This window comes from Salarias fasciatus, chromosome 19 (genome assembly GCF_902148845.1).
Source record: "Salarias fasciatus chromosome 19, fSalaFa1.1, whole genome shotgun sequence".
In the NCBI taxonomy this organism is placed as follows: Eukaryota; Metazoa; Chordata; class Actinopteri; order Blenniiformes; family Blenniidae; genus Salarias; species Salarias fasciatus.
In genome coordinates this window covers 19,951,010-19,971,563 of record NC_043763.1, presented here as the reverse complement: position 1 = coordinate 19,971,563, position 20,554 = coordinate 19,951,010, and the positions used below count along the sequence as shown (strand labels likewise).

The following is a 20,554-nucleotide window of genomic DNA, read 5'->3' as shown; positions in this document are numbered from 1 at the left end:
GGACAAAAGAGATTCCTACGGTTTAATCCACGACTCCTGGAGCCAAATAAATGAGGCGTGTGCTCAGCAGCTTGCTTTTTGGCAGGGATTAGGTGCTGGCAGTCAGAGCTCTCTTCTAATTGACAGTGTGAACTGCTCGGTGTTGGTGGAAGGCCTCAGAGCGCACTGACTGTCTGGTAGCGTCGGGTGAAGTAAAACGGGAATGAAGTCGTGACAAGGGAAACGAGCAGGAATAATACCAATTCATAACGGGCTGGTCTGACGTGAGCTGAAGTATCGGGCGATGTTGTTTATCGGGGGCCTGATCTGAAAGTGAATTAGCGGCGGTAAACACAGCGGACGGCAGGCCAGTCCGCTGTGACAAATTTCAAATCAGAGGCTGCAGATTTATCGATATGTCTGCGGTGCGGCCCTCGGATAGCTCCTGCAGATACAAGGACAAAACTTTTATTGCTCATAGTTTTCTGTGGAGAAGAGGACGCTAACTTGTCGTGACTTTATTCTCATTTTAAAGCAGAATCAACTCTGGTCACTTGGGGATTTCTTATAAAACTACTTCAAAAGATACATTTTGAAGCTAGAGGTAAAAACTGGACGTACAGAAAGCCCAGGCCAGGTCAGGCCATTCACTGCCAAGGTTTATGAAACATATTTATCATGCTGACCAGTCTGAACTCCTCACACCGTGATGTTGTGTGTTTGATGAACAGAATACAGATGTTGATCAACTGACTCTATCCTCAATGGGATTTTCTGTCTGCAGCTCACATTGTGCTGCTGTTGATATGTAAATCCAACCTTTTTGATTTGTTCTCAGTTTTGTGTTTGTTTAGAGTGAAAACAAAACAAATCACTGCAGTTTTTTTTTTTTTTTCACATCATTTTAACCCAGAATATGAAAACCTGATGTTTGGAACACATTGAATGATTTGCATGATATCAACACAGGACAATCAGCTTTTTTCTTTCCTGAACTGTGTTCCATCTTTTAATTCTCTCATATCTGTGTTTTCATCTTCATGCTATAAGTATGTAGAGGAATGTTGACGCAAAATTGTACATGACAAACTGAGGTCTTATATCACAGTCTAAAGGAGTGTAAGATCATCTTCTGACAGTGTGAGAAAACCTACAGCTGCTGACCTTCCACAATATGAGCACCGACAAGGCCACGTGAAACACATGTGGTTTTCACGAGCTTCATTACTTAACATGACAAAACACAGAGCGGCTGCAAACAAAGCAAACTGAACACACACAGACTGAAGGCCTCCTCGCTGGCTGTGTTACAAGCAATTATGGTAAGCTGAGAGGAGCTGTGAAGCTCCGCTGAGGACACGAAGAGAAGGAAATCTCTGGAACACTGAGGTTGAAGACATTATTTACTCGTCAGAGGGAAATTTCACTCAAACTCTGTAGTGAAAACCAACGGAGTATCGCCGCCCAGGTATTGATTTATGGCACGAACAAGTCCCAGTTCTAAGTCCCTGCCCCAGTTAGGGCCGTCTGGAGGTTGAGCTTGACTTTGGACTGAGAAGAAGTTTATTTCAAGGTTTTCTTAATGCTTCTCCCTTCCTGGTGTGGACTCTCCCCACGCAGAGGCCTCCATCCTGTCCTACGACGGCAGCATGTACATGAAGGTGGTGATGCCGAACATCATGCACACGGAGGCGGAGGACGTCTCCCTGCGCTTCCGTTCCCCGCGGGCGTACGGCCTCCTCATGGCCACCACCTCCCGAGACTCGGCCGACACGCTGCGGCTGGAGTTGGACGGGAGTCGCGTCAAACTCACGGTCAACCTAGGTATCGTATGCCCCCCCCCACCCCCCCACCCCCCACCCCCCACCCCCCCCCCCACATAGCCACCCAGCCACCAAACCCATCGGCCTTTACACCTCCACCTCCACCCCGAGAAGGTTACCCAGTCAGCGGTAACCTCTCTCCTCTCTTCTCCCCCTCCTCTCTTTCTGTGAACACCTACATCAGACTTTTTAGCCAACAGAGTTGAGATGTTTTTTGCATGGGTGTAACAACAGCAAAGTTTTCCGTCAACGGTGAACCTGTGTGTAACTTTGTTCCCAAAGCTTAGCAACAGTAGGAATATCAGACAGTAGAATAAGCTATATAGATTCTGGATCTAGTCTGTAATTAAGCATTTTTTTAAAATCTAGTGAGCTGAAACATTACAAGGTGACGTGTACTGAGAGTGACAGACGTCAGGATTCTCACTAACTTCATGTTTTTATTCGCCATCGAGCAGTTTCCCTCTCACCTTCTTGTTGATTATGGGTGTTTTTCTTCTCTTTTTTCATTGCTAACAACGGTATCTTTTCTATGGAAATCTGTGTGTTTTTAGTGTCTTGTTTGTTTTTTTTTCCTTGTTTTTTTTTCGATCACCTGTCAACTCCATTTCCCATCCTGCTTTGTCAAAAGATGGTATTCACCCCTTCAAAGGCCTTAAGCCTGCGGCCCGTCAGGTGAACAGCCCGAGAACAGAGCCCAGCAAAACCTGCAGCTGGCTGCGACCCCAAGTCCTTCCAAACACGATAAAGTCATGGATACAAAACAAAACAAAAAGAATCACTATTTCCATCTCGCTTATACAGCACATGTAGTGAAATATCTGTAGGATTAACAGTAACGTTAAGAACCATTAAGCTGGTATCTGCATTTTAACCTCTCACTGATTCTAGTCAACGATATCAGACATATTCTACATTCTTGTCAAAATATTTGCAGTTCCAATTGGTCATTACTTGTACGACTCTTAGTGTTTCATGATCTCATGTACTTTTTTAAAAAAAAAAATCTAAAACATTTAAAGTTGTAGCTTTTGGTTTAGTTTGGTTAGCGACACCTACAGGAGCAGGATAGCGCTGCAGATTCGACGGTTGGGGTTCCTGTGCCTCTGCATGGTGCTGGTGCTGATTGGATCGTTGGCTGTTTGCTCCCACTTTTCTGTTGCGGTTGACGACACATGAAACCACCAGCCACATGGTGACCAACCCTCACCGTGGTTCTGGCCTCGCTTCTCCACACAAATTCCAACTACGATCAAAACCGGCCTCTCGTGAAATCACATGTCTAACTTGGCTTTTCAAAGATTTGTGGCTCTGAAATAAATGGCTGCTGCAACCTTATTGGTGCAAAAGCTCTGGAGCCAGAGACTTTGACTTTTTACAAATCAATATTGAAATTTAAAGTTACAAAGTCAGTGCTGGGTTGGAAAACCCATGTAGCTGGTAACACAAGTGGCCATTTTTACTATCTAATGCATAGAGGGAAAAATTTCCTAAATTTTGATGAAATTTTGAAATGTATTCATTGTTTTAAGAAGAGACAAAATTCAGTATTTTCTTTCTGATTTGTTAAATGTGTAACATTAATACCAGAGGGATAAAATGGCTACCCTCCTGCATGTGTACGTCCCCGGAAGGGTGGACTTTTTGTTTTTGGATGTCTGCAGCAGTAACCTTGAAGGATGCAATTTCATCTGTCATTTATTCTTCCCCATCTAGACTGTATCAGGATAAACTGTAACTCCAGTAAGTTAACACTCAAGTTTCATTTTGCTTTCTGTCTTGATGCTGTGTTGATGCTTTGCTTTTGAAGGACAGTCGTATTTTCTTAATCTGCACCTCCTGCACTGCCCTCCTGGCTCACTTTAGGCTATGATGGAGGGGAGAGTTTGAACTGTAACCCAGCAGGAAGAATCAGTCTAAAGCATTGTTGACCGCATCCCTGAAGATGAGCCTGTTTCCTCTTTCTATACTCGCGATAGACACTATTGTGATTTCCTTCTGTTTTCTACAGACTGTTTAGATATTTAGCAGTTGGTGTTAGTCAGTGTTCTTTGGGTTTATTATCAACATGCAATATTAGAGGGAACATACATCTGAAAGAGAGGCCGAGCAATACGTCTGTAAACCCTTTGATTCAGTGTTGGAGGAGCGTAGGTAAACTCACCTGATTGGTGGATATCCACCAGCTTTAACCTTATTGTTGGTCTGTTTCTGCATCCTAGCAAACGGATACTTGTTAATGTTACAAAGGGTTAATAATCGCTCTGCACAGTTGGTGCTTGTTTTTAATATCCGCCTTGAGACTCAACAGATGAGTGGAAGGATCAACTACAGAGATCGAGTACGGCTCATTGTTTAGATGGATTGTGTCAGGGAAAAGGCAACAACATCCCAACTACATCCAGGTGTGAACTGATCAATCAGTACATTTTAAGTCCCAAAATAGATAAAATTAGAAGGCTCATAGTTACAGCTGAGAGTGAGTGAGGTTTCTTCAGCTGTGAGTCACCTCAGGACGCTTTAGCCAGAACTCTGGAAGCGACGTTTTGTTGGCCCCGACGTGCGTTCGGGATCACTGTCTTACCGGAAAGTCCAGCGACTGCCTCGGTTTATGCTCTGATGGCGTCCTATTATTCCTGACAACAGCCTGGTATTTCCGGGAGTCCGCAGCGCCAGACTCACACAGCTGAATTTATCAGTTCTGACAGGAGCCAAACACAACAGGTCTTTGGCATGTTTGTTTCTCTCACCAGTTGTTTTGAAATGTCAGGCACTCCTCAGGGAAATGTATGTTTTCTGTCAGTCAAGGACGTTTCTCTGCAATAATCTTTCTTTTTCTTTATTAGTATTGTAATGTAATTTTGCAGTTGTTGTGTTTTAACACTATCTAAGGCAAATACAGAGAAAATAGAGCACAAAACAACAAATATTAGATATTATATACATTATTTGCACATCTGGTGATGAAATTCAACCCAATTGAATGTCCACAAACTCACCAACATATAAATAGTTTCACTGGAAACTTGTTCTTTCTACGGTTATTTTGAGAGGAGACAGACAATTAAACAGAAAATTAAATTGATTTTTTTTTAAAGTTAAATCCTGTTTCCTGAAATCTGCATCATGGATCAAATTAAATACTGAAGATACCGAAGACTTCATTGAACCTCATTTTAAAAGATTACATGTCTGGAATTGGTAAACAAGATCATAACGTGTAACATTAAGTCATTATCAGGCTCTTACTATCACAATACACAGAATAGATGAACTCTCATTTGTAATGTTAATGAACTGCTGACCAATTTTTGCTGAAGCCACAGACGATGTGCATTAAAAACAACAGAGATAAAGCGCAAAAAGTAAAGAAATATGGTAAATTTAGAGACATTTATTAGCCTCGGATAGTTACTCTTATAGTTGCCCTTTCTCTGCACAAACTATGACCCCGTTTTGGGTGTAGTGGTCTGGTTTTCTATTAGAGCTCAGATGTCACATATTTTGTATATTTTCACTCTGCAATTTAATGTCTAAACCAAGCCTTTGTTTTCCAAAAGGATAAGACCTGATTACCAATTCAACAAGCTGCTTAATGCTTGAAAACCAGTAAATTTCAGTCAGTGACTCCATTCTGACAAGTGGGAAAACAAAGGTTTGGTTTTAGGCTCAGGATGTCCTTAACTCTGTGACTGACCATTGTTCTCAGGCAAGGGACCGGAGACCCTGTATGCCGGGCAAAAGCTCAATGATAATGAATGGCATACAGTGCGTGTGGTGCGTCGCGGCAAAACCTACAAGCTAACGGTTGACGATGATGTAGCAGAAGGTACTTAACCGCAATCCCTGGACATGTTCTTAGTGTTGCTTTTTAACGCCACACTGTTGGTGCCTTGACGTAGAAAATCCATACAAAAAAAAAAAAAAAGAAATCCTACCAAGAAATGTAACTCTTAGTGAGAATTCACAGTCATCTAATACTGTTAATGTAATTTTCTCCTTAAATCAGCCCTTCTGTGTTAGTGTCAGACAGTGTTCTCTTTTCTTTTCGGCTTTTTGTCTTTCTTTTCAACCCATCCCCTCCACCCTCCCCGTCTCCAGGACAAATGGTGGGCGACCACACCCGTCTGGAGTTCCACAACATCGAGACGGGCATCATGACAGAGCGCCGCTTTGTTTCCAGCATCCCGTCCAGCTTCATCGGTCACCTGCAGAGCCTCAGGTACTCGCTGCTCTGAACTGCTGCTCATGTTGTGGAGAAAATTCTTATACATGTGTATTTCATGGGTTTTATTCCACATTTAGTCTTTGGGTCGGTGGTTAGTGTTTTCCCGATGGCCTCGACCAAGTTCTGCTGTTCTATTCGTTCATCAAATCAGGCTTGATTCAGTCAGGAGAAAGCTAAAATGGCATTATTCGTCCACCATCTTTGTCCCACATCTTGTTTGGAGACTTTAAAGACGACGTCAAACAGTGTTTTTAAGACTGTGTTTCCTCCCCGTCCTCAGATTTAATGGCATGCTCTACATTGACCTGTGCAAGAACGGTGACATTGACTTTTGCGAGCTGAACGCTCGCTTCGGGGTCCGCTCCATTATCGCCGACCCCGTCACCTTCAAGTCCAAGAGCAGCTATCTGAGCCTGGCCACTCTCCAAGCTTACACCTCCATGCACCTCTTCTTCCAATTCAAGACCACCTCGGCGGACGGATTCATCCTCTTCAACTCCGGAGACGGCAACGATTTCATCGCCGTGGAGCTGGTTAAAGGGTAGGTTTTGATTAGAGTTAGCAACCGCTGCATGCTAATCTGTATCGGTAGGACGCGCGGTGAGATCAGTAGATCGCTCTCACTGCCCAAAAGCACTTTGAGATGGCGCGTTGTTTTTGCGTTTTCCTTTCAGAAAAGTTCTCATTTACACGGAAACGTTTTGAAAAGAATGTAGTTAGCATGTCGAGCCACGACTTGCCATTGTTTTTGTACTGAAGCCACACACACACACACACACACACACACACACACACACACACACACACACACACGCACACAGAACAATGCACTATAAACATTCAGTAGACGATTGGACTGGAATCTGAAACCTTTGGAAAACCTCACACTTAAAACACGATCAATATCATTGAGCATGTTTCATTCTACTTTTGTGAGTATAATTGTAATTAGACAACATACTTCCTTGCATGGCCCTCCAGTCATGTTCTCCAGTAGCGCACTTTGTCACGAGTCACAAGGAAAACGGCTGTTTCTAGATGAACAGTGTGTAATCAGCTTGAATTATGTGTAATTACCTCATTGTGTAGGACTTAGCAAGTGTGTGTGCTGTAACACTGAGATCATATCACAATATTCATGTGTGATCATGTAATAATTACTTTTTACACAAGTGTGTCGATAATGAATGCTGCTCTTTAATGAATGTGAGGGAAAGCCAACCATTCCAATATCCAGTCAAAGCAATTGTAGCATGTTTAATGATGTGTTAATTGTTTTCTGTCTTTTGTTGCAAGATTTCCAAAAATACAATGTTATATTAGCAAGTTACAGTGACGGAGCCTCCTTGATAGTACTAAACATTAAGATTATTCATGTAATTCCACATTGATGTTGCATGTCTTGTGCTTGCATCATTTTAGGCTGGCAGCTAATAGTGTTGAAATCAGGTTCATTGTGTGAAATTAAGCCTTTCTGATTTCAAACAGCACGTTCAAAGTAACGGTTGGAGCTATCTTCTATATCTTGGTGAGATTACTGTACATACCAGCAAATCGCATGGTCACACTTTGCAAACGGGAGCAAAACTGAAACCAGAGATTATATTTCATTTACATGCATCAGTTGAAATAGGCCCATTTTATCTCATAAAAGGTGGATTTACAATTGTTTCGGTCAAAAGAAGTTCAATACCATTTGGTCTCACACAGTCAAAAGTATCCCCAGGATCTTTTATTTGTCTAAAAAATTCATAAAAACTGATGATATGTCCAGTTTCTTTGAATAAATATGGACACTACGGTGATTTTCCATTTTCGCTTTGTTTTAGTTAAGTAAAAAGAGATTTGTATTCTTTCCGAGGCAGTAAAATTTAATTTACCACAGTAGTTAATTTGATTGTTTGAGGAAGAAAACAAGTTTATTCATTGGCACAGATCAGTTAAAAATAATTCACATCCCTATTAGCAACTGTATTAAAGGACAAGTCTCATATTCCTGCCATTTTTTGGTCACTTACACACTGTAGCAGGGCCCACAAGGTCATAGGGCCCCATTTCATGTGATGTGTTCACATTTACTCGTAAATAAATTATTATGATAAAATGTGCAGTGTGTTCGAGAAGGTATACGCATATGATTGTGGGCTCCAATTTGCCAATTCTTACATTACGACTGTCCATGAATGCATCAGAGCTGTAAGCCAGCGCTGATTGGCTGTGCGGCATGAACGAGTTTTTTCTTCTTTGCGCTTGATCTGAACTCTTTGGAGGGAAGTTAAACAGTATGCTAAACACTATGCTAGCCGCTAGCGGTACTACCCAAAACCTAACATCGGAGCCATTGGTGAGTCAGTGAAACCTTCAAAAATATTATCTTGATCAGAATGCCGTGGTCTTAAACACCTGCCTATTTGAATGTGCCTTGTGTTGCTCTCAACTATAAGAGACCGCCGAGTCTATTTTTTTTCTAATATACGTGCATTCCAAAAGATATAGATTGCTGTGTCTATATCTATCTGAATAGATTGTGTAATTTTAGACCAGCTGTGTTCATTTTATATTTAAGCTGTATCAAAGATGGTACAGGTTTAGCCCGTGAGTTTCTATTTGAGTTTTCAGCACCATGGACAGCGGACGCTCTGAGATTGACAGCTGTCACTCAGGCTGCATTTGTGTGTGTGCGTGCGTATGTGTATTTGTTCTTCAGAACAAGTTTGTGAACTGGTTTGTGACTTTATTCTGCTTTCTGAGGCATATAGGTTTGCTTGGCTCAATAAAAGTGAGCATTAGTGTGTTGTTTGATGGTAAGATGAGGTATTGTTTGAATGGTGAAATTACTATCATAAGGGCCCGTAGAGAATGCTCCGCCCCCTCTGTACTGAGACCCACGCTCCGCCTCTGCTTACACACTATTGCCATATTTAACATATTTAATATCTCTGTGTTCCTTTACTATTGATCATAAACCAGAGAGTAAAGTATATTGTAATGCTGCCTGGATGTCAAAAACTCAAGAATTCCCAAGATATCTCAGACAAAGTACATAATCATAAAAAAATAAAAAATAAAAAAATGCACATAAAGCACTGAATTGTAAAACACTGTGTAATCTGTCATTTCTTCATTTGTGGTTTTGTGAAGAGAAATGAGTCTCAGTTTCACTGCGCTCCTCTTTCTCCTGCAGATACATCCACTATGTCTTTGATCTTGGAAACGGGCCCAATCTCATCAAGGGCAAGAGTGAAAGAGCGCTAAACGACAACCAGTGGCACAACGTGGCCATCACCCGAGACAACAGCAACACCCACACGCTCAAAGTCGACGCCACGGCCACGAGTCAGAGTATCAATGGAGCCAAGAACCTGGACCTCAAAGGTATAACGGAGAGCATCCTGGAACTTTCCACTTAAAAATGAATATCTTTCCACCTGTTTTGAGATCCGGTGGTGTTTGTTGTCTTCGCTCGGCAGGTGAACTCTTCATCGCAGGGTTAGGTCCGGGCATGTATGGAAACCTGCCGAAGCTGGTGGCTTCCAGAGAAGGCTTCCAGGGCTGTCTGGCCTCTGTGGACCTGAACGGCCGCCTGCCGGATCTCCTCAATGACGCCTTGTTTCGCAGCGGGCAGATTGAGCGCGGATGTGAAGGTACACCGTCCCTCCGGTCGCAGCCTGATTTAGACTACTACAACACAAACTTCAACTCCAGCAGCCCTTTCTTCCTGCTCAATGCAAACAGTAGCGCTCCGGCCCTGCTGCCGTACGGAAGCCGCTCCGTCCTGATAACTGTCCTCGTTGCCTCGCTTACCCACTGCTAGAGTCCAAACCAACCGTCAGACCCTTCCGCATCCGCATCCGCACCGCCATGTTATCGGCCACATTGGCCGTCACACTCACCAGTAGAGTAGCTTTTGCCAGTGCAGCAACATAATTTAGCCCCAGGTGCTCTTTTTCTTTTTTTTTCTTTTTTTTTTAACAAATATAAAATCACTGTTGATTTTGTCAAGGTGTTTCTTTCTGGATGATGGAAAAAGTGTTTGATGTCTTCATTAATGCAGTCATGAAGAAAAATTACACAGAACAGACAGAGCAAGGTGCAACACATGAATCACAACCAGAACATTTCTGTGTCGTTCTCAACGGACCCTTTGCCAACTGGTGAGTTTCTGTCCATCAAGCTTTCTTCAGCTGTACTCACCTGAAGCCTTTGAGCGTAACTTTTGTGCAAAGTTAATAATCATCTGTCTCTAACCGACCTCCGTATGTTAGTGGTGCAGATTTGTCTTTTATGAGTAAAATGTTTTCTACCATCAACTTCTAACATTTCACAACCTGAATTTAACGGGATGCCAAGTCAACATCGACAAATACGACAGCTGCATGTTTTGAGACATTTAGCAAGACCTGAACAACTGTAGGAACACTCTTATTATAGAAATGTAAGGCACAATTTTATCTGTCTAATTGCTAGAAGTTGCCTTCTGTCTTTGTGGTGAGGGCCCCTTAACTGGAGTGGTTGTTTGTCGAGCAGCTCTGTTACTATTTCACTGAACTCCTGTTTCACCTCAGGAGCACCTCATCACTAGAAGCACTATCAAGTATATTCAACCTACTTGCAATACAGTATATTTGCTACATAAAGTGACTGCTAGCTTAGCTTTCTAAGGCCCTGTTCACACAACGTTTTCAAGTAAAAATAAACTTTTTTTGTGCTTTGGGTGTCCGTTTACATGACAGTGTTCTGAGCCACTGAAAAATCAACTTTTGAAAACACCACGACTTCATCTCTGTATGGATAGGGGAAGTTGTAACTTATTGAAAACACTGACTCTGGAAACAGGAGAAAATGTGAACCATTCTTCTGCACATGCATGAGTTTAATTAACGATAGCAACAATGGCGGCCTGAAACTTCGTCGTTTGACCATTGAGAGTCACCTGTAGCAACAATCCAACTTCATCGTCTGTCCATACGTACATATGTCTGTGCACTCGCCAGTATTTATGTTTATAGCGTTGTTGTCTGTGCACGTGTGTGTGTGGTTTCATTACAAAAACAAGCAACAGCCTGGCATGCTAACTGCATCGTTTCATCATTTCAACTGTTTCCGTGTGAACAGACATCGTTTCCAAAAAAGCTTCCATGTATGTGCAAAACTTTTCTCAAACGAAAATGCAAAAAACTACATTTTCACTTAAAACGTTGTGCAAATGGGGCCTCAGAGTGCAGCGCTCTGCATTCTAACAACTTATTGCAGCCGCAGTTTTCTTGCAGTCCCTAGTAGTTTACAAATATTTTCTTCAAGAAGCGCTGACATCCAGATTATAGAGGATCTTCCTCTGTGTTAACTGGTGTAATCCATTCATTTATTGACCCACTTATGAGACAGATCCTCACAGTGCTAGCAGCTAAGCTCACGTGTCATAACGCTACAACAATGACAAAAGTTGCATATCTTCCACAACATTTACAGGAACTGTTAATCAGTAATCGTCACTTTGGACCTGAACGATTCTCAAAAGGGATAAATGATCAATTCCAGAGCACAAAACAAAAAGCTGACATACCATAGTGTGATCTTTGGATTGCAGTTTCATAAAAGCTCATGGCAGTAGAACAGGGTTGGGTTCATGCAGTACGTCCACAAAGCAAAACTTGCCAAAGGTTTTGATATGCGCCTCGCGTTCATTTCCAGTTGTTCATGCCTGTGTAGCTACATCAGAATGGGCTTTTGAAACATTTTGCACGAAGCAAATGATTGTCACTGCGGACAAAATGTTTCCATATTCCTGTGCAAGTTTTTCATTACTTGTGGCTGTTTTTTTTTTTGTTTTTTTTTTTGTCATGCTCTTCTATAATAAAAGGTTCTGGGCCTCCATCCACAACCTGTTATTGCTTGCATGTAAATCATTGGCTGTACTGCGGTTTCTTTTCTTCTTATGCTTGCCATATCATTCAGTCGGACTTTGAGTGTACTGTATTTTTTTCTTTTTTCTTTTTTTTTTTTTGTACATTAACTGTTCAAAGCCCCTTGTTGGACAAATGAATGTGTTGACTGACATCTCATTTCAATCAAAGCAGAAAACCTGTGTATTGTACTGTCCTCCTTGCTGTGACAATCTGAATGGGGCTGATAATGATGTTGCTCATTGTAATGTATGCACCGTAAGAAAGGAATGGTGGATTTATTTATTTTTTCAAATAAAATTCATCAATCACAGCTTGTTGGTCTTGTCCATGACATGTCTCATTTTTTTATGTGTGCTTGTACTTTTTATGTTCATACTTTTTTGTGACGCATTGTGATGAGCTGATAAGTCATGTAAACTGCTTTTTTTCATGCCCCCTTTTTTTTTCCATTACAAGCTTCCATTCATTACATGAAAAGTGTTTCTTCAGCCGGTTGGCTGTCCTGCAAGCCCATTTATGATCAGGTGGCAGCAATACTCTGCACCATCACTAGATGGGAGTACTAAGCTGCTGGACATCACCTAACACACACACCACAATCTGTGCTGTTCTGTCTCAATGAACAAAATCAGTGTAATGCGCTAGAGACATGGCCACATTTTAACATCTGATCAAGCATCAAAGTTCCATTCAATTCATCATGAATACCTGATTTATCAGTGTCCCTGAAGCAGGTAAGTTTCCACACATTTGAAACATTTAATGTATGGGAAGATATCAGAAGTCTTGTAAGGTTTTTTTTTTCCTTAACTAATTTACACATGTGTTATTAAGTGTTTCTAGAACCACACATAAAGATGGTTGTTCATGCTTTTGTCTTAATTACAATATTTACACTGGTACCATTGACTGTTTAAAGATTAGGAAATTTTAAATTTTAATTGTGGGAAAGAAACATAGTATATCACTGGACTGCTCATCTCTTTTTTGATGAAGTCATCGAATGTATCTCAATATAAATAATATACATATTTTCAAGCCTAAAGCTCCTGTGGTTTGAGAAATAAGATGAAGATGTCTTCATTTAAATCATAGCTTTTATGCAGTAGGAATTCAGGCTATAAATTACAGTAGTGAACTCTATTTATTCTGTTGATATCACCAACTCGCATTACATTTAAAAGTACAAACTGGCACAGGAAACTGCATTATTGGTAGAACTCTAAGGCGTTAATTACGATTAATTTAAATCAATTTTAACGCATTTAGTCCCAGTTTGCATTCCGAACAAAGCGGAACGTTTGTGAGGGCACGATTTCCAGGTACACCGATTACCTTGACGGACACGTCGGAACGCGGCTATGCGACTTACTCATGGAAGGTAAATTTTATTTCAAATACAGAACAAAACAACTTCCTTATGCTTTGATAAAATCTGGTTTTGTGCAAACTGTGTAAAAAAGATTGTGCATAACAGCGGACCACCGAAGTATTATATAAATCATTTTACTTACAAAATCACATCAGTTCACATCAGTTTATACTCCAAAATTAACTATATTTTGCCGAACTTAAATATTTATACATTATTCTGTGTCCAAAAGCTACTCAGTATTTTTTAATTTCTTTTATTAAATTTGTAATTTTTTTAATTAATTTTTAATATAATTTTTTTAATTATTATTATTTTATTTTTTATTTTTTTTTGCACAAGCAGTCAAAAACTGCCTTTGGAATACTGTTAGCTATAATTAAAACATATCTGTTATGTGTCTAGTCAGAAGAGAGTACCAGTTTGTTGGGTGCAAAAATTGAGAGATAAATGTGTATTCCCATAACACCCCCCCCCCCCCCCACCAAAACTAAAATGACCCTCCAACGACAGGACAACACCATACTGTATTGACTTTGAGAGGTTGAATTCCAAAGCAGTCAATACTTTCACAAACACAGCTGAACTCTCCTGTACATCACCCTGGATGAAGCAGGTGCATCAAACTCCTGTAGTTTTGATTGTGGTGGAAACAGAAGTTCCCTACATTCTTTCACTTTATATGAGCTGCAGTTGCAGGAAGCTGGAACAAATCCCAGCTACTCTTTGGCAAAGGCCAGACGACAGCATGGGCAGGCCGCCAGGCCGTCACAGAGACACGCACACACACTCACACCTACTTAAACAAAACAGGATGTCTTTGGATTGCGGTACAAGACTGTGGAGAGTCCATACCAGCAAAGGTAGAACATGCAGACTCCACTCTGAAAGGCCCTGTGAGGTGACAATGCCAAGCGCTCCTCCACCGTGCCGCCCTGGTTTTCATTCCAGGGTTGTGTAACCATTTGACGCAAACAGTTGCGTCTCGTAAAGCCATCAGACAACACATGAAGCTGCTCCCGCTGTCTTCGTTACAGCTGAGCTGCAGAGAGAAGAAAGGAACGTCTGTCCTTAAAAAATAAATGACGTGTTTTACTTCCTCGGCTGGATAAGATTCTTACAGCTGGAAAAAACATGTTCTTGAATGGTGAATCACCTTTAATTCGTAGCTTTTGAAAAGAAAATCGACAATTGCGGTATGTGGAAAAGTTCACTGCATTACATATTGTTGCATTTTATTTAATCTTTATATGAAAACATCTAGAAAGTGTAATGTTTAAGTTATTGCAATGGCCACACACACTCCCATTGGCTCTCAAGGAGCCTGGATCTGCAGAATAACAACCTTTAAATATAAATTATTTGTCAAATTTAAAGACTCTTCTTTGTTTTATGCATTACATCATTAAAAAGGATTACAAGTAAATTGAAAGTAATTGCAGCATTATTTTCCATTATGAAATTAAATTCCCTCCGAGTACTCCGGCTTCCTCCCACGGTCCAAAAACATGCATGTCAGGTTAATTGGTCACCCTAAATAGTCAGCCCTGCGACAGACTGGCGCCCTGTCCAGGGCGTACCCCACCTTCGCCCACAGCAACTGGGATCGGCTCCAGCCACCCACGACCCTGAGAAGGAGAAGCGGTAGATAATGAATGAATGAATGAATGAATGAATGAATGAATGAATGAATGAAATGAAATTAATTTCTTTACTGTTTCTGCATTTAAATCAGAGGTGTCAAACTTGAGGCTCATGGGCCAAAGCTGACCTGCAAGACACTCCATTCTGGACAGCCAAACCGAGTGTTAAGATTTCAAAGAAAACATGAGATCTGAGCCGAGGTATTGGTGATAGGTGGTATTGGTGATGCTGTCATGAAAACCAGTAAACTAACCTCAAAGCCATGCTATAGGAGTCTTTATGGACATTTCACTGCATTTTGCACCAGAAAGTATCATTAAATTTAACTGGTTTTGCTTTGGTTTTGTGAAAATATAGACGTTTTAATCACGTGTTTTATGTTTTTGCCAGCTCACCCTCGCGGTGTGGCTGTGATGTGATGCTCCTTCACAAACAGCAAGGCAGCTTGCTTCACCCAAGTAGCTAAATTAAGTCAGCTAATTTATGCATCTTTAGGATTTTGAAAGAAGCTCTCATGGTGTAAATCAATCCACAGGCAGAACATGAAAACTCCACCCAGGAAGACCCCGGCCTTTCATCTGAGGGCTGAAAGCGCGAACAACTTTTCCACTCTCGCTCCTCATTCCTCCATCCTGAGTCATGAGAGCGTTTGACGCACTGCTGTGCCTCGTAAAGCCGTCAGACATCACATAGAGCGCTTCCCACTGCATGTTACAGCTGAGCTCCGGGAGAAGAACAAAAGGAGCTGCGGTCTTCGCCGAATAAATTCATTGAACTCCCCATGTGGAATCCGAATCCCACATCTGGAAAAATCATGTTCTTTAATACTTAGTCACCATCCATTCCCTGCAGGCTCGGGACGAGTTACGAGTCAATCACACACACACATTCACACCCACGGTCCATTTAGAGCCATCAATCACCCTAACAAGCATGTCATTGGATGGTGGGAGGAAGAGAGAGAGAGAGAGAGAGAACATGCAAACTCCACGCAGAAGTCCTGGTGATGCTTTGATAACGCACATCACTGTTTTGTTTGTTTTTGTTTTTTTTCACCACACATGAAGCCTGTCCCTCGTTCTTTCCCACATATGAGCCGCAGCACGAATAACAAAGAACATTCTGTCTTTACAAAATAAATGAAGTGTTGAACCTCCCCTGCTGGATGAGATTCTCCCATCTGGAAACATCATGTTCCTGAACTTTTAGTCACCTTCGATTCAGCATTGTTCAGAGCACAGCGCGTCCACAATAGCACCATGGGAAAAGGTTCAGTGTTACGGCTCGGAGGGGAAAGATGTTTGTGTACACAGTGTACCAAGGTAAGGACTCAGTGTGAGGACACACGCATGAGTTTATTATGCCATTAAGGCTGGGGTTCTCAACATGTGGGGCGGGACTCTCTTTGGGGGCGTCTGAAGAGCTTCGGGGCCGCACCGAGGAATCTTAAGTGAGGGGGATGTCTTAATATGATTTTTTTTTCTTCTTCTTTTTTTCATTTTTCTGAATAAATCATGAAATTAAAGTGTAGAATAAAACTTATAAAAAATATATTAACGAACTGACTTTTAAAGTTATGCATTTTTGTAGTTTATGTGTCACTGTTTATTAAAATAAAAAAAATAAACAGAAATCAGCCATAAATAACTACATATCATGAGACAAAATCATCTTAATCAACTAGTTTATTTGATTGGACTTCATGTTCAAAGTGAAACCATAGTGTCAGGCTCTGTTATTCATGGTTTTGTTTTGTTCTTTCAATTAAAAATGATTTAAAAAAATTCTGAGCAGCTCAAATATAGCGGCAAAAAGACCAAAGGAAAATCAGCCAAATATTCTGAAAAATGTCCTTTGCAAGAGTCAACTGATCCCCTCTTTTTTCCTGACATGCTTACATGTGAAGACTGAAACAGGGCCGTTCCTGCACTCGTGTGAACCGTAGTCACACCAGTTTAGCCACCAATCACACACATGCTTTCTATATGCAGCTATAGGATGTGGTTTGCACAATAAAAGGAGCTTTTCTAAAGATGGAAAAACAATTTAGACCTTTTCAAAGCATTCTTTAAGAACTGATTGTCATGCGAGTGTCATAAAGACAGTAAGTTCTAACCTAAAGCTTAAGTTGAAAAATATGTTTGGCAGTCAGTCGGATTTTGTGAAAAACTAAACCGAATATGGACTATTTGATGCTACTTTGATAGAAAGGCCTTACCTAACGCTGACCCGTAGAAACAAAACAATATTATCTGTTCTTCTAAAGTAGAGGTTTCATCAGGGACGCCAGTTTCATCTTGATGAGGCCGGACCATTAAAATGGAGCAATAATAACCTTAAATTTTAAACTTGAAAGTTTTTCTTTCTGCTGTGGCGCGGAGTACAGGTTATGAAAATGTCTGTATTTTCCCAAAAACCAACCAATTCGCACTGAAGATTAACATAAAGCCAATTTTAATGATACCTTCTGGTGCAAAACAGTGAAATGTCCCAAAAAAAAAAAAAAAAAAAAACCCAAAGTGTTGCATTATGCATGATTTCACTAACTCACCGTGACAGGATGGCTCTGAGGCCAGTTTGATATCAGCGTTGTAGCTCACTGTCATCCCAATATCTCAGCTGCTCTCAGTCTTATGTTTGGTGCGTGTGTTTTTTAAATAAACGGAATGTTTTTTTGGAAATTTGTACGATTTGTGTGTTGATTTGGCAGGCCGAACTGAAGGCGGACAAAAAGTGGCGTTGTCAATTAGTTGAGAAAGATCTTGATATGATTTATTCATCCTAACTTCTAGAGTCACAACTTGCAATTACAATTTAAAAAAATAGCGATTTCTGTATCAGTAATTTGATGATAAAACTATTTCACTTGAAATTCACAGTTATTTGCAGGAGTGGTGGCCGAGCTGCTTCTCGTTTCTTAAACGCATCATGTGTTTATTTGATATGTTGCTTCATTTGTTCACCCTGAAAAACTCCCAGTGAATTTATCGTAAGGAGATACTTACCAATGACTCAAAATGGAACAGAAGTAACAGAGAACAGAACAATACAAACAATTCTACATATAGAAACAGAAACTGATTGACTTTTTTTTAAACAAATGAGGGAACAGAATTTTATTTTCTAATGCATCTGCATTATGTGGATGTATGTGAAGTAGACGTGTATGATCGCACACATTCAAAACCAATAAATTAGTAACATTATGTCGTATCGTGCTTCAATCTTCTTGCACTGGCCCTTTTTCAGCATTGATTTCTAATAAATATGAAGTTGGTTCCTGTCAGTGTTCCACTGTGCACTTTTACATCCTGTTTCTCCTTGTGTGTGTGTGTGTGTGTGTGTGCGTGTGTGTGTGCGTGCTTGTTGGACCCGTGCAGGCCCCAGCACCACCTGTCAGGAGGACTCCTGCGCCAACATGGGCATCTGCATCCAGCAGTGGGAGAACTACACCTGCGACTGCTCCATGACCTCCTACACCGGCACGCAGTGCAATGACCGTGAGTACTGATGACGCGCACACACACATGCACATACACACACATACACACACACACACACGTGACATATAAAACAGCAGTTCGCGCCCCAGAGATCACGAGTGCACGCTTTGGCTCGGAGCGTCGCTGCTTGAGTTTGCAGCTGTGGTTCAACCGCGGCTCGGCACAAACAATGCGTGAGCAGCTTGAGGACTGTTGGGTAACACAAAAACTCATGTCCTCTGCCTTGCTCTTTGGCTTCGCTCTGTTCGATCTTATTATACGGAATGGATTTCCATCGCTGAGCCATCTGTCATCGCTGCTGGATGTGGCACATGTCTGAACGGGAGGTTTGGTCGTAGTTTGTGTGTGAAAGCAAATGTCGGGGCCTCAGAGAGTTCTGGCGAGTTCCTCCCACGCTGAGTCATCACTTTTACGGGAAAGTGGATAGTGTGTGACCGAGCATCTATCCAGCGAGGGGATTATGGGGAGTCTTACCATGCCTATTTGACTTGGCTGTTTTGTGTAAGCGGTTTTCAGCTCCGTGCTTTAAATGCTCCTCTCATGTGTGCAGGGTGGCAGGGTGAGGGCAGGTGAGGATGCTGATGCAGGTTAGCGTCTTCAAGGATCCCAAACTGAACACGAGGTTTGGAAAACAGAGGAGTGACGTGACAATCAAGCTGTAAACTCAGGCTTAAACGAGACACTGACGGAGAAATTAAACGACTTGAATGGGAGAGGCAGGTGTGACACAAGAAGGAATCTGAGAGACATGTAGTGAAGAATACGCAAAACAATTAAAAAAAAGCACTTTATAGATGGCAGGAATGAATGAAAAAGAGAACAAACCAAAATAAAAACTGATTTCGTCACAGGCCACCACAAATCATGAATGCTGTTTTATAGCTTCACTTTAAAACAGTCAGAGCACAATTACATGAAATGTCCCAGCATGCATTTGGTTTGGTGTAGTTTTCCTATTCTAACCCAGTTTTGGTGCATTTAGGGGAGTTTAAGCGACAACAACAAGCAACTAACCTGTTTTTTTCATCAAACACGGGATTGTCCCATGAGAAGGTCCAGTCCAGCCTGCTGGATGTCTACAACTGTTTAAATAAGTCCTAAAGGATTTTGCAACAAAAACAAGTTGAAATAAATGTTTTAAATTTAGGACATATTCACGCTAACATACAGAAATATGACTTTTGAAAGTTCTTATAATTCCACAATTTTTCACTTAGAATTTCACAGTTTTTGTATTCAGAATTTTTTTTTTTAAGCAGAAATTTTTTTCTCAGTCATGAACTTTCACCCTAGTGATCAACATCATGGAAGCATGAGTAAATTGTTTTATGATTTAGTTGATATTTATTGACATGTTAACTTATTTATTCTAAATTGACTTGCTCTATAAATAAATCCACATTGAATTAAAACCGCAATGAGTTACTTTGCAACATTTATATTTTCTAATCATGTTTGTTCTGAGATGAGGCCTTGTCTAAAGGTACCAAGGATATCAAGTAGAGCCAGAAAAAAAAAAAAAAATCCCTTCTTCCTTATGCAATGATGGATTAGATTGAAATGCAAAGACTATGTTTACCACTAGAGGGCAGCGCGCCATCAACTTCACATCCCCAACACAGAGAGCAGCATGCACAAACACAGTCCTGAGAGAAAGTGTTGCATGAGGCATGAATGTGTTTGGAAGGAAAGTGACAGTTTTTGGGAATCTCAGCTGCGATCGTATTATGTTTTTGGAGATGCTGCTAACCGTTCATCATATTGCGGTTTTGCAGTCTCCCAGTCTTTCCACTACACATTTGCCTGGACGTTGACTGATGTTGTTTCCCGCTCATTGCGCTGCGTTTGGATGAATCCCTTCTAATAATCCGTCAAGTTACCTGCGCTGTCCAAATGTCGCTGGGACAGCGGCGTCGAGGGTCGTCTGCACGTGACACAGCCTGCGAGCACAAGCTTAAACTTGCAGCTGCATTTTAAGTTATGTAATGCGTTTACAGGCCCGCTTGAGCTTCAGTAAACATCAGTGGGGACGTCTTTTCTGGACAGATCACATGCCAGTAAGTCACTCTGTGTTTGAAGTTATATCTGGCAGGAAATCG

At 41.2% G+C, this 20,554-nt stretch overlaps 1 protein-coding gene across 8 annotated transcripts in view; it reads left to right on the top strand.

The window, feature by feature from the left end:
* Positions 1-20,554, top strand: part of nrxn3a (neurexin 3a) — a 143,719-nt gene that overhangs the window by 90,210 nt on the left and 32,955 nt on the right. For 7 of the 8 annotated variants that reach the window (XM_030117642.1, XM_030117640.1, XM_030117641.1 and 4 more), the window contains exons 10-17: positions 1,600-1,803; positions 3,519-3,545; positions 5,512-5,631; positions 5,904-6,024; positions 6,311-6,571; positions 9,215-9,405; positions 9,501-9,674; positions 18,333-18,452. In XM_030117642.1, the coding sequence (XP_029973502.1) occupies positions 1,600-1,803; positions 3,519-3,545; positions 5,512-5,631; positions 5,904-6,024; positions 6,311-6,571; positions 9,215-9,405; positions 9,501-9,674; positions 18,333-18,452 (1,218 nt within the window). The remainder of the gene's footprint in view (positions 1-1,599; positions 1,804-3,518; positions 3,546-5,511; positions 5,632-5,903; positions 6,025-6,310; positions 6,572-9,214; positions 9,406-9,500; positions 9,675-18,332; positions 18,453-20,554) is intronic. The other variant, XM_030117643.1, reaches the window with a different exon arrangement.